General features: G+C 34.1%; 1 protein-coding gene across 3 annotated transcripts in view; it reads right to left on the minus strand.

The window, feature by feature from the left end:
- The window catches only part of KIAA1328 (KIAA1328 ortholog), a 260,802-nt gene that overhangs the window by 78,692 nt on the left and 168,215 nt on the right, over window positions 1–13,895 (minus strand). For all 3 annotated transcript variants that reach the window (XM_019740831.2, XM_074340098.1, XM_019740832.2), the window contains 2 exons: window positions 12,834–13,510; window positions 7,146–7,253 (listed from right to left, as the gene is read on the minus strand). In XM_019740831.2, coding sequence (XP_019596390.2) covers window positions 7,146–7,253; window positions 12,834–13,510 — 785 coding nt within the window. The remainder of the gene's footprint in view (window positions 1–7,145; window positions 7,254–12,833; window positions 13,511–13,895) is intronic.

Raw genomic sequence — 13,895 nt, forward strand, 5'->3', positions numbered from 1 at the left:
GTATCTTTATATTTCTTTTATAGTCCTTGTATTCTATATACATGAGAAATACTTGTATATTTGCTTTACCCTAGTATTAGAATACTTGAAGGTTGGGGCTTTTCTATATCCCCTGTATACTTAGTAAGCCAGGCATTTTTTTTTCTTTTATAATAGATGTTTAATAAAAATTTTTCTTATTCCTAACTTGGCAGCAAAACAACCTAACTTTAGAGCAAAACAAATGACACCTAGGTTCCCATTTTAAATTTATTTGTTCATGGGTCAATTCAAATTCTATAAATGAGCTGTGGCTCCATAACCTAGAGTTCACTATCTGTGAGTATCCAACTGCATAAATCTCTACCAATGCCATAAAAACAATTTTTTTTTCTTGAGTTGCTTGGTATCATGTGACAATACAAAAAAATGGCCAGCTATCTGGTAATCTGTAGAATTATGAAACTAATGTTAATTTATAAGGGTCATCTTTGCATAGCCAACAAACATTAAATTAAGTAAAAAACAAACCAGAGAACCCTATAAGCAATCAGAGTTGCTTGTGACTTTTTAAGTCATTACCATCTTTCATGCGATAATTATCTTCCACTCGTTTGGCTCAGCTGTGCCCTACTATTTGCTCTTATTTGTCATTAAAGCCTCACATATTATTTATTCTCATTCTATAGCATTTATGCAGGAAGGCAGCAATGTAAGCTCCCTTGCCTGTGATTCTTCCCACAGATAATAGAAAATAAATTGCAATTAGATTTTGGTAATTGTATATAATTAACTCAAAATGAGCTGTTAATTATAAAAAAATATGTTTTTCACTTCCTCATTATCTCATTTATTTTAGTTCCAAATTCTTGATGCCTCACTTGAGTAAGTTTAATATTTTAAATACACAGAGTATTTTTAATACTAAGATAATTTAAATTTCCAAATAAACAAAAGTTAGCTTAAAATTAAATTTTATCTAGGGAGTTCTACTGGCAAAATCAAAGAGCCTGCAATGTAGAAAGAAGGTCATTTCCTATAACGATTCTTCATTATACCATCTTTTCTAAAATCAGCAGATATTTTTATTTAAACAATTCTACAAAGCCTGCTCAAGGATGCATGGTATTCTCCCTTGACCCAGTCTAACTTTCTGGTGTTAGTAGAAGGCAAACATCATTTCCATAGCCAAGTGAATCAAGGAGGCGAATGAACTCATTGCCTTTACTTCTTTTAAATTCACATTAGATTAAATAATTTCAGGGTTCTTGATTGAGAATTCTTAGTTTTCCAATGACTGTCAGACTTTGGAAGCAGGTGCAAGAGTTTCTTCAAACTCTTATAATGTAGATTAACAATTTAAAAGGCCTATGGTCTTATCAAAGGCATATTGGGAAAAATTTTTTTGAAAGCAGTGTCTAGTCTTATCTTATTTTTGTCATAATCACTTGAATGCAGGACATGTATGCTCAGATGCACCTGAACTTTTAAAGCATGTCCACCTCTCAGACTGAAGCACTAGCTTTCAAAGCATTCATGACACTTACCTGAATAGCAGTGAGGAAAACTTTCATAAACTGCAAGTGGGAGTATGAATTGCTATAACCTTTTGGAAAAGAAAATTGGCACGGGCCATTGTAATTTTTTTTTCGAACCACTGTAATTTAGAATTATATATTATATCAAAATATCCTTATGTAGAAATAGCCTTTGACCCAGAAATTTCATTTTGGGGTGTTTATCCTAACAAAACAGAAGGAGCAGAACACAAGAATAAGTATGGTCATGCTTGTTATAGCATCATATTGTGTATTGGTAAAGAACTTGAAATAACTTGAATATCCAACAATAGAAGTGATGGATAAGTTATAGTGCATATAGAACCCATGGACTATTATGCATTTATAAGAAACAAGTTAGTATTTGTATTAGTTTTCTATTGCTGCTATAACAAGTTAGCACATATGTAGTGGCTTAAACAACATAAATTTATTATTCTGTAGTTCTGTAATTAGAAGTCTGACACAGGTCTCACTGGGCTAACTCTGAGGTATAGGCAGGACTACGTTCCTTTCTGAAGGCTCTAGAACAGGACGTTTCCTTGCTCATTTGGGCTGTTGGTAGAATTTAGCTCCTTGCAGTTGGAGGACTGAGGTTCCCGTTTCCTTGCTGGCTGCCAGCCGAGGACTCCTCTGAGCTTCTGGAGGCTTCTTGCATTGCTTCACTTGTGACCTCTTTCCTCCATCTTCAAAGCCAGCAATGGCAGGTTAAGTCACTCTCATGCTTGAACTAGCTCCTCCTCCTTCCATTTCATCTCTCTCACCAGCAAGAAAAGTTTCTCCACTTTTTAGGATTCATGTGATTAGATTGGGACCACCCAGATAATCCAGGGTAGCCTCTAATTTCAAGGTCTGTTCCCTTGATCATATCTACAAAGTTCCTTTGCCACGTAAGGTAATATTTGAGAGGTTCCAGGGATCAGAGCACACACACCTTTGGGAAATGGGGGGGCAATTATCCTGCTTGCCATAGTGCTACATTAAAACAAAAAAATCCCATAGATGACCATTAAGTACTGTTAAATGGGAGAAAAATGAACAACTAATGTTCAGTTTCATCTTGAATGTTTACAAATGTTTACACATATATGAAATAAAGAAAAGGTATAGAAGGATACGCATTAGGGTGCTAACATTAATTCAAGCAAGACAGTCAAGATAGGGAATGAAAGATGACAGATCTTTTCTTGATGTGCCTTTGGATATTTTACTTTTTACAAGAAAATGGTTTTGTTTTTTTTGAAATTTAGCAAAGTTTGATTAAAATAAAGTGGAATATGAAACAAAATGTATACTATCGATATACATCACATACTCATAAAGAAATAAGATCTAGAAGTTATATGCTAAGATTATATTTAGATGATATGATTATGGGTATGTACTATTTTCTACTTTTGGCTAATCAGCATCTTATATATATTTTTCCTAGCAAGCAAGTAAATATGAAGATATAGCTAAATATGAATATCCCTAAGAATAAGAAAAATTATTTTAAATTCAAAGCAAATACCATAATAAAAAGTTCTTACGTATCAACTAAAGAAGATATATAATGCCCCTATATAAAAAAATGTGGATATAGTCAGGAAATGAAGATTCTACAAAGAAACACAAAGGGATAATAATATACAAACGAAAAGATTCATTCTTATTGAATAACTGTAAATTAGAGTAGCATGCTATTTTCCACCTAGTAAACTGATCAACTATTGTTTATATAAATCAACACTAGAGAGCCAATTTACATGGCTGATTGAAAACAAATCTCTATTCCCTTCTGAAATCTCTAAAACTTATAGTAAAAGTATAAAAAAGACATAAAATTATCTGATGGCAGAAAACTGAAGAGGAATGGACAAAAAAAATAGGACATGTTACAAAATTTTAGAAGGCTTGAAAGCAGATGTATGAGTTCAAACCAATAAGCCAACTAGAAAAACCAAAACTGAAATATGTGCTGGCTGGGGCAGAAGAGGAGGTGAAGCTGAAACATGCCAGAGAACTCCTGAAAGGCTCGGGGATTAGAGAAGACAGGTAGGAATGCAAGTGGGACTGTAGGCCTGGCTGGATGAAAGTCTGTATAGCAGTAAAATATCCAAGACTCCCCCCTTTATCTCCAGAGTCAGTCAACTATTTCTCCCCACCTTGAGAAGACTGGAAGTTCACTCCCCTGGAGACTCCTGTCTTGGGGGCCTAAAATATAGTTAAGGGCAGAAATACCATATAGTTAAACAAGGTATTAAGTGAAAGCCTACATAATGAGTGTTGGGTACTGTTTCTCTTCCTCCACAGAGATGCCCACATTGGCAGCCAAGCTCATGCGATGCTCCCATCCCTTCTTTCTACGCAGGCAGAAGATTTATCCCTAGGGAAACTGACTATCCCAAGACTAAAGACCTACAGATACCAACAGAGGGTCCCCCAAAGACCTACGGATTCTAATAGAGGGTCCCCATGCCCTGATTCCTACCTGATTACCCCACAGTGAAGCCCATCAGTTGACAAGCCTTGCTCATCTATTTGGAGAACTTTCAATAGCTTTTCATTGAAGGAAGTTTTCCCAGGTGAAAGAATCCATTGATTATTCAGCATAATTAATACAAAAAGGTTCAACAAATGCACACTGGCATTAATTTTTAGAACAATGCAGAGAAAATACGATTCTAATAGTTCCATGGAGAAAAGGTCACATAAAAAAGATAAAGAATTAAATTACACCAAACTTGTTAATGGCAACAAAAACTACAATAATGTAACACACCTTCTACCTCTTCTGAGGAAAAATAATAACCAACTAAGAATCTATATCCATCTAAACTATACACTAAAGATGAAGATAGACGTAAGACATTTTTCATAGGTATGAGGTCTCAAAAAAGTTATTGCCTCTGTACTCCTTCTCAGTAAGCATTGAAAGACATGTTTCAGGAAAATGAGTATAAACCAAAAAGAGGACAGATAACATGTGATCCAACAAAAGGGGAAAATACCCAGAAAAGAAATGAAGAAAATTTCCAAGATGATGGATAAGGGAAATTTCAGCATAAATCACTAGACAGGAAGCCTAGAGAATAACTGGTTTAGACTAGTACAGGATTATAGAGAGATCCAGGAGGGATATCTAAAAAAACAAAGGAAAAATAAGAAGGAAAAATAGCAAAAAATGAAAGCAATGAAGAGATATGATAGAATAACTAATATGTAAAGATATGTTTAGATAATTATAATTTCTGGGTGAATTTGGGAATGACAAGACATGGAAATGTAAATTGCATAAGGTCAGAAATTTTTGTGTTTTGTGTACTGTTATATGCCCCAAAGTCTAGAATGTGCCAAGCACCTGGTGGGAAACTATAAATATTTGAGTGAATTAATAAATGAATGAGTTCACAGAAAATAAGGCAATTTTAAACTTTAGAGAAAACAATTTATTATATAAAAACTAAATTTAACAATCATACAGTACATGGCCCAGCTGTGTATAAAATATCTGCAGTCTCATTGTAAGCATATTGTGTGATATAGTTACGTTCAGAGAACAGAAAGAAAGAAATATCATGTGTGTCAATATGTATGTTAGAGAAAGTGGCAGAGGGGGAGAGGGAGAAGAAAATAGAAGAAGGAATGGAGGGAGGGGAAAAGAGAGAAAATAGGATGGCTATCTGTGAGAGCTAAATTATCTTCTTCCATAGGAGAAAGTGAATACTTAATACCTACATAAATCTGTTATTCAGAAATATGGATATAAATACAAGAAGAAACAGATAAAAAAAGGAAACATAGAAAAGAGTCAAAACTTCTTGTCTCTAAAGAGTGGAAACTGGGGGAGAGAAGAAATGGGGAGGAGTTTAATGGGTACACAGTTTGTTTTGCAACAAAAAACAGTTCTGGAGATTGGTTGGTCAACAATATGAACTGTACACCAAAAAATAGTTGCGAGGGTAAATTTTGTTATGTATATTTTACCACAATTAGAAAGATAAATTATGGCAAAATTGTGCTAAAATGAGAATTATTTGGTTCTGCTTCTGAAAATGGCTTGAGTAGTTCTTATAGAACCAAATCTTCCACAGGTAACAACAACTATAAACTCTGGGAGAAAAACAAAAACAAACCTGAAGCACTGAAGAGTGGCCAAATGTAAGCAGAAACAAGACTAGGCTCAGCATTTGAAATAGATAGTGTCATTGGGAGAGTCCCTAATTTTTTTTTTTTTTTTTTAAGTGTCCTTTAGCTCAAGGGCCTGCTTAAAGTATAAGAGTAAATGAAAAGGGAAAAATTCTGGAGAGGAGAGAGAAAGAATACAAGATTCAAATTCTATGTAACAACCCTGCCAGTTCTGGCTGACCCTGTACTACACATAAACAGGGCAGACTCAAGAATCTAGGTAAAGTTAAAGTAACTCAGCAATGATTTTTTTTTTAAAAGATTTTTATTGGGGAAGGGGAACAGGACTTTATTGGGGAACAGTGTGTACTTCCAGGACTTTTTTCCAAGTCAAGTTGTTGTCCTTTCAATCTTAGTTGTGGAGGGTGCCATTCAGCTTCAAGTTGTCCTTTCAGTCTTATTTCTGGAGGACGCATCTCAGCTCCAGGTCCAGGTGCCGTTGCTAGTTGCAGGGGGCGCCACCCACCATCCCTTGTGGGACTCAAGGAATTGAACTGGCAACCTTGTGGTTGAGAGCCCACTGGCCCATATGGGAATCGAACCAGCAGCCTTCGGAGTTAGGAGCATGGAGGACTGAAAGGACAACAACTTGAAGCTGAACAGCACACTCCACAACTAAGATTGAAAGGACAACTTGACTTGGAAAAAAGTCCAGGAAGTACACACTGTTCCCCAATAAAATCTTAAAAAAAAAAAAGTAAATGTAGTCCCAAAAGAGGAGGAGGAAAAAAATAGGGAAAAATGTATGTATTTGTAAAAATAATGTTCCCAAATTCTTCAAATTTCATGAAAAGAGAATTCTCAAACATAGTTCTGGTGGTATAAATTGATTTAACTTCTATGTTAAAGCAACCTATGGAAAGTAACTTGTTAATGTGAATCAAGAATCTTAAAAGGATTCATATACATACTATGAGCTAGCAGTCCTTTTATAGGAACCTATACCAAGGAAATAGGTAGAGATAAAGTCAATAATTTATTTATAGAAATGGTCTTGAAGGCATAATTTATAATAGCAAAGCCCTGTATTAGCCAACAATAGGCTTATAGATAAATACTGAAAAATAGATGTCAAACAATAAATATTTGTTGAGTGAATTAAGTTGTTTTCATAAAAATTTACTAACAAAATATGGCACACTAACAAAAGGCAAAAAATAAAAATCTGCATAAGCACTATCTGTATTACTTCAATACAGAATATATAATTATAAAAGAAAGATAGACAGGGGAAAAGGACTCAAAGGATTGTCTCTGGAAGAATATGGACAGTTTTTATTTTCTTCTTTATACTTTTCTATATATTTTGAAATTTTATAATGAGAATGTATGTATTTGTATAATCAAAATATTGGATTTACCAATGTATATACACCAAACATATCCTTAATATCTGTATCCTACATCTTCTAGCCTTGACACACCACTTAAGTTTACCTTGGTCCAGTGTCACTCCCATTCACATCCAGGTTGAGCTCTCGGGGCTTAGTAAACTCTTTATCAGCAACCATTTCTCTTGACTTAAATACAGCTTGAGTTCTTAACCTGTAAAAATAAATTTAGAGAATGTCTAATGCTGTGGAATCTAAGGAACTGAATGGTGACCCTTGAAAGACCATTCTCTTCCAGCTAGACCCCCAGCAATTATTTTTATATTGAAACTCAGCCTATCAAAAATAAATAGGTACTTTCTAACTACACATAAACACAAACCAGTTTCACAAGAATTTAAATTTTCTTTATTTATAGAGGAGTAGGGGAAGACTGAGTTGGTTAGAATATCATTTAAAAACTCAACATTATAGATGCTTTAGAAGCACTTTAAATCTCTCTGGAAATTTAATGCTTCACCTTATCTACTGCTAAGCAAGTATATTTTGATCATCAGAGTCTAAATGGAAATTCTAGTAACACTAAGTATAACTGACCCTGCCCAACATATCCATAGGTGGCACTTACTTCTCATCCTGGCCATGTAAAAAGCTGGGACTACATTTCACTAACCAACATTTTATCTGGGTCACAGAAAAGTTCCCCTCAAAGAACTGGAAGAAATTCTATCCATCAATGCTAACTTAGCCCCACCCTCAATGTACTGAGGAAGGAAAGCAATTTAAGAACCTACCAAGAAGTTCTTCTACCAGCCAATTATTTGCTGGCACCAAATATGTGACCCTTACTACCCATTTTCTCAGCATTTTTAAAGAAATGTTCTTTGCTTCATTTTTAGAAATGAAATCCATAAAACCACATTCTTAACTATAAAATAAAACCATAAAGAGGTAAAAATATTGTTAAAAGAATATTATCATTTCCATGATAGCCAAAAGCTATTCTACAATTGCAGCTATGCACAATGACATACAAAAAGAAGTACATAGAATAATTACCCTCGAGGAACTTAAGAGTTTAATAATAACATTTGGTAGTGATGCACAGATAGGTATATAAACACAGAGAGCAGAGGTAACTATGTACATTGACATAAGAAAAAATAGACAAATCAAAACTTGTAAAAAGAGGCAAAGAAAATTACTTATAGGGGTCAATTAATCAAGAGGTTACAACAAATGCAAATCTGTATGCACCCAACATTGGAGCCCCTGAATACTGACAGATCTGAAGAAAGAAATAGACAACAAAATAATAATAGTAGGGGACTTCAACAATGGATAGATCATACAGACATTAAAGAAACATTGGACATGAGTTATACTTTAGGCCAAATAGACCTAACAGACATATACAGGTATTCCATCCAACAGGAACAGAATACATATTCTTCTCAGAAGTAAACAGAATATTTTCCCAGAGAGATCATGTTAAACAAAAAAATTATTAAAAATTTAAGAAGACTGAAATTATATCAAGTATTTTTTTCCAACCACAGTGGCATGAGACTAGAAATCAATAACAGGAGGAAAAACGGAAAATTCATAAATAAGTGGAAATTAACACACTCCTGAACAACCAAAGAGTCAAAGAATAAATCAAATGGGAAATAAAAAAAATCTTGAAACAAATGAAAATAAAAAACAAAATATACCAAAATTTATATGATGCAGAAAAAGCACTTCTAGGAGGGAAGTTTAAAGCAATAAATATCTACATTAAGAACAAAGAAAGATCTCAAAAACACCCTAACTTCATACTTCAAAATGCTAAAAAAACAAAAACAAACTATGGTTAAAGTTAGCAGAAAGAAAACATAACAATGATTAGAGCAGGAATAAATGAAATAGAAATCAGAAAACCAATAGGAAAAATTAAAGAACTGTTTTTTGAAGAGATAAAATAAATAGAGAAATCTTTAGCAACACTAAGAAAAAAAGAGAGGACTCAATTAAGTAAAATCAGAAATGAAAGAGGAGACAGTACAACTCATAGCACAGAAATACAAAGGATCACAAAAGAATATGAATAATTATACATCAAAAAATTGGATAACCTAGAAGAAATGATAAAATCCTAGAAACATACAAACTATCGAGACTGAATCATGAAGAATCAGAAAATCTGAACAGACCAATAATGACTAAGAATATTAAATCAGTAACTAAAAACCTCCCTAGAAAAAAAAGTCCAGGACTAAATGGTTTCACTGGTGAATTCTACCAACCATTTACAGAAGAATTAATGCATTCCTTCTAAATTCTTCCAACAAATCAAAGAGGAAGAAACATTCCCAATTCATTTTACGAGGCCAGCATTACCCTGATAACAAAGCCAGATAAGGATACTACAAGAAAAGGAAAATACAGGCCAATATTCCCGATGAATATAGATGTAAAATTTCTCAACAAAATGCTCCAAAATAAATCCACCACATTAATAGAATAAAAGATAAGAATATATGATCATCTCAATGATGCAGAAAAAGTATTTGGCAAAATTTAACATCCTTTCAGGATAAAAACCTCAAGAAACCAGGTGTAGAAGGAATGTAACTTAACTACTAGAGGCCATATATGACAAGTCCACTGATCACATCATGCTCAGTGGAGAAAGACTAAAAGGTTTTCCTTTAAGATCAGGAACAAGACAAGGATGCCCCCTCTTGCCACTTCTATTCAAATACTGTAAGTACTAGCCTGAGCAATGAGATAAGCATAATAAATAAAAGGATCCCGGCTGGAACGGAAAAAGTAAGACTGTCTCTGTTTGCAGGTGATACAATCTTATATAGAGAAAACACTGAAGACTCCACCAAAAAAAACTGTTAGAACTAATAAACGAACTCACTAAAATTGCAGGGTACAAAATCACCACACAAAAATCAGTTGCATATCTATACACAAACACTGAACTATCTGAAAAAGAAATTAAGAACACAATCCCTTACGATCGCATAAAAAAAAAATTAAAATACTTGGGAGCAAATTTAACCAAGGAAATGCAAGATCTGTACAATGAAACTGTAAGACACTGTTGAAAGAATGCAAAGATACCTTACGTTCATAGATTGGAAGAACACTGTTAAATGTCCATACTATCAAAAGTGACCTATAGATTCAATGCAATCTTTTTGTTTTCCAATCATTTTTTTAAAATTAAAGTTTACTGGGGTGACAATGGTTAGTAAAGTTACACAGGTTTCAAGTGTACAATTCTGTAATACATCATCAATGTATCACATTGTGTGGAATCTTTATAATTATTTCATTGGCATTTTTCACAGAATTAGAAAAAAAATCCTAAAATTTGTATAGAACCACAAAAGATCCCAAATAGCCAAAGCAACCCTGAGCAAAGACAGTAAAGCTGGAGGTATCACATTTCGTAATTCTAAACTATATTATCAAAACAGTAATGGCATAAAACAGACATCAAGGCCACTGAAATAAAATAGAAAGTCTAGAAATAAAGCCATGACTACATGGTCAACTAATCTTTGACCAGGTTACTTATCAAGAACACAAAATGAAGAAATGATAGTCCTTTCAATAAATGGTGCTGGGAAAATTGGATATTCATATGCAAAAGATTGAAATTGGATCACTATCTTATACCACTGACAAAAATTAACTCAGAATGGATTCAAGACTTAAATGTAAAATCTGAAACTGTAAAACTGCTGCAAGAAAAAATGGGGAAAAAGCTACTTGACATTGGTCTTGGCAATAATTTTTTTGGGTACAACAACAAAAGCCTGGGCAAAAAAGCAAAAATAAACAAGTTGCGCTATATCAAACTTAAAAGCTACTGCACACCAAAGGAAACAATTATTAAAATGAAAAGGAAACCTATGGAATGGGAGAAAATATTTGCAAACCACTTAAATATCTAAACATATAAATCCCTTATATATCTGATAAGGGATTAATATCCAAAAAATATAAGGAGCTTATACAACTCAATAGCAAAAACCAAACCAAACACCAAACAAAAGCCCAGTTAAAAAATGAGCGGAGGACCTGAAAAGACATTTTTTCAAAAGACGTACAAATGCTCAACAGGTATACCGTTTTTCTCCAATAACAAGACCTAGCCAGACCATCAGCTCTAATGTGTCTTTTGGAGCAAAAATTAATATAAGACCCAGTCTTGTTTTAATATAAGACCAGGTATAATATAATATAATATAATATAATATAATATAATATAATATAATATAATATAATATAATACCTGCTATAATATAATAGCAGATATAATATAATATAATACCGGGTCTTATATTAATTTTTGCTCCAAAAGACACATTAGAACTGATGTTCTGGCTAGGTCTTATTTTCGGGGAAACACAGTATGAAAAGATGCTCAACATCACTAACCATCAGGGAAATGAAAATCAAAGCCAAAATGAGATATCACCTCACGCCTGTTAGGATGGCTTTGATCAAAAGGACAAAAGGTAAGTGTTGGAGAAAATGTGGAGAAAAATGAATCCCCTATACATTGTTAGTAGGAATGTAAATTGGTACAGCCATTATGGAGAACAGTATGGCAGTGCCTCAAAAAATTAAAAATAGAATTACCATATGATCTAGCAACTCTACTTCTGGGTATTTATCCAAAGGAAACAAAATTAGTTATCTTGAAAAGATATTGGCACTCCCATGTTCATTACAGCATTACTCAAAATACCCAAGCTATGGAAACAACCTAAATGTCTGTCAGCAGATGAATAAAGAAGATACATATTGGGGGTGCCAAAAAATGTATACACATTTTAAGAGATGTTATTTATGCTCAAGCAGTAGTTCGCCATAATTAGAAGTGTCTGGACACTGATGGTAACCACTTTGACCACCTCTTGTAATTGCAGAAGTCAAACATGACTTGTATTCATCTTTTGTTATCAGTATATATTGAGTATTACAATTTTAATAGAGTTTTTTTCCTTTCTTAAAATGTGTACATTGTTTTGGCACACCTGGCATATATACTTCACTATAAAAACTTGAAATTTTCTTTTTTCAAGATATATGTATTACATTTTACTGTGTTTCAAATATAACTGTATCTGATTTATTAGTAATTTTGCTTTAATAAATTAAGACAGCAAGTTTTATGACTCTCCATGTATTATAAAACTATGTTAAACTATATATGTAATATCAAAATAGCAATTTAGCTTCTCAAACCCTGTTCTTAGGGAAGAATTGTTAAGGGAAGAACCATTTAAGTGTGCGTAAGTCTATAAGACTTGGTTACTAAAGAGGAAAAGGTTGAATGTAGAAGTCTCCCATAATTTATTATATTTTACATTATGGTACATTAACATAAATATGGAATAATGACAGCTAATCACACTTCTTTACAGTCTGATTCCACATCCTGAAATCTCAAGCTTTTACTTAATGCCTAATATTCTCTACAATGACATCAAACAGTGAAAGATTTTGTGTGATGATAGTATCATTTAAAAATACTGTCTTTGGAATTCGCGAAAAATTACACTGGACTGCTAAGTAAATATTCTAAGCTACCTTTCTGGAAGACAAGGTAATCTTTAAAGTCTTCCAAAGATGACAGTGGAATTTACGTACTAGTCATAGTTGGTGTGCATTTTGAGCCAGCCAAGATCCCGAAAAACCTCTGTTCCTACATATCTACACAGCAGTCATTCCATACTGTGTTCTCCAAGCTACAAACATTGCTGAAAGAACAGGCAGGACTCACCAGTCATAATCCAGTCGAGACTGATGAAGCTGCTGCTGTTTTAGGAGAAGCTTTGTCTCCTGCTGGGCCAGTAGATGCTGAAGGCGCTCCTTTTCAATTTCCAGCTCCATTTTTTGAAGCATAAGTTGCTGCCTTCTATCATCTGACAGCTGCTTTTTGAAATCAGTTTCACTAGGCTGCAGTGCCCCGTGGCCATGCATCAGAGATGCCCAGGAAAGTCCACAATAACGGCATGATTCCGGATGTGTCTTGGAATATTGAGGGGCCACGTCTGTAGGACGGCTAACAACATGAACATGATCTGCATTTTCAGCAAGTTTATGACAACAACACAGACGGGATGGAGTAGGCTTAAGTTGTTGGCCTACCCTCATCTTCAATTCCTCTGGTGGAACTGTCTCTGGTGGGACTGCATCTGCTAGCTTTTTCCCCGGGGAGCCATAATGATAGGTTCTAGTCTCTGACGGCACCTTGTCTATGTCCTTTTTGGGATAATGAAAGGCAGCCGGTTTCAAAGAATTATTCCTGAACTTCACAAGGGATTCTGAAGCTGAGTCCTGGTTTGCAGACTTAGGCCTTTGCTTGGCTTGATAGTAGGTTTGTGGTTTGGCTACACTCAAGTAGGAACCATCCAGTTCCATAGACGAAGACTGGAGAGTGCTTTTCCTGTTGGCTGCCTGAAAGGAACCACAAGATCAGTTGTCAAATAAAACCACAATGAAACGAGTTCTTTCTTTTGGCTTTTCAGAAATCAATCATATATTTTTACCAAAACAAAGCTGTTGTTTTGTCTTAAATAAATGATAGTACTCACACAGCTAAACAGACAAGTGCCACAAAGCTAAACCCATTTTCAAACAATCTAAATTTCAGTAAATCCGTAAGGATGAGTAAAAGAGTGTTGCTACTTGTGGCCTAAGCAAAATTCCAGGAGTTGCAAATAATGAGGGTAACGTAAAATCAACTCTGAGAAGAAGCAAAAGCATTAAACGCTAACGTCTTAAAATGTTTAATTTTGAATAATAAGCCAAGAAATCCATTTAGCCACCTTAAAATACCCTT

The sequence above is a fragment of the Rhinolophus sinicus genome, linkage group LG09, assembly GCF_036562045.2.
Source record: "Rhinolophus sinicus isolate RSC01 linkage group LG09, ASM3656204v1, whole genome shotgun sequence".
Classification (NCBI taxonomy): Eukaryota; Metazoa; Chordata; class Mammalia; order Chiroptera; family Rhinolophidae; genus Rhinolophus; species Rhinolophus sinicus.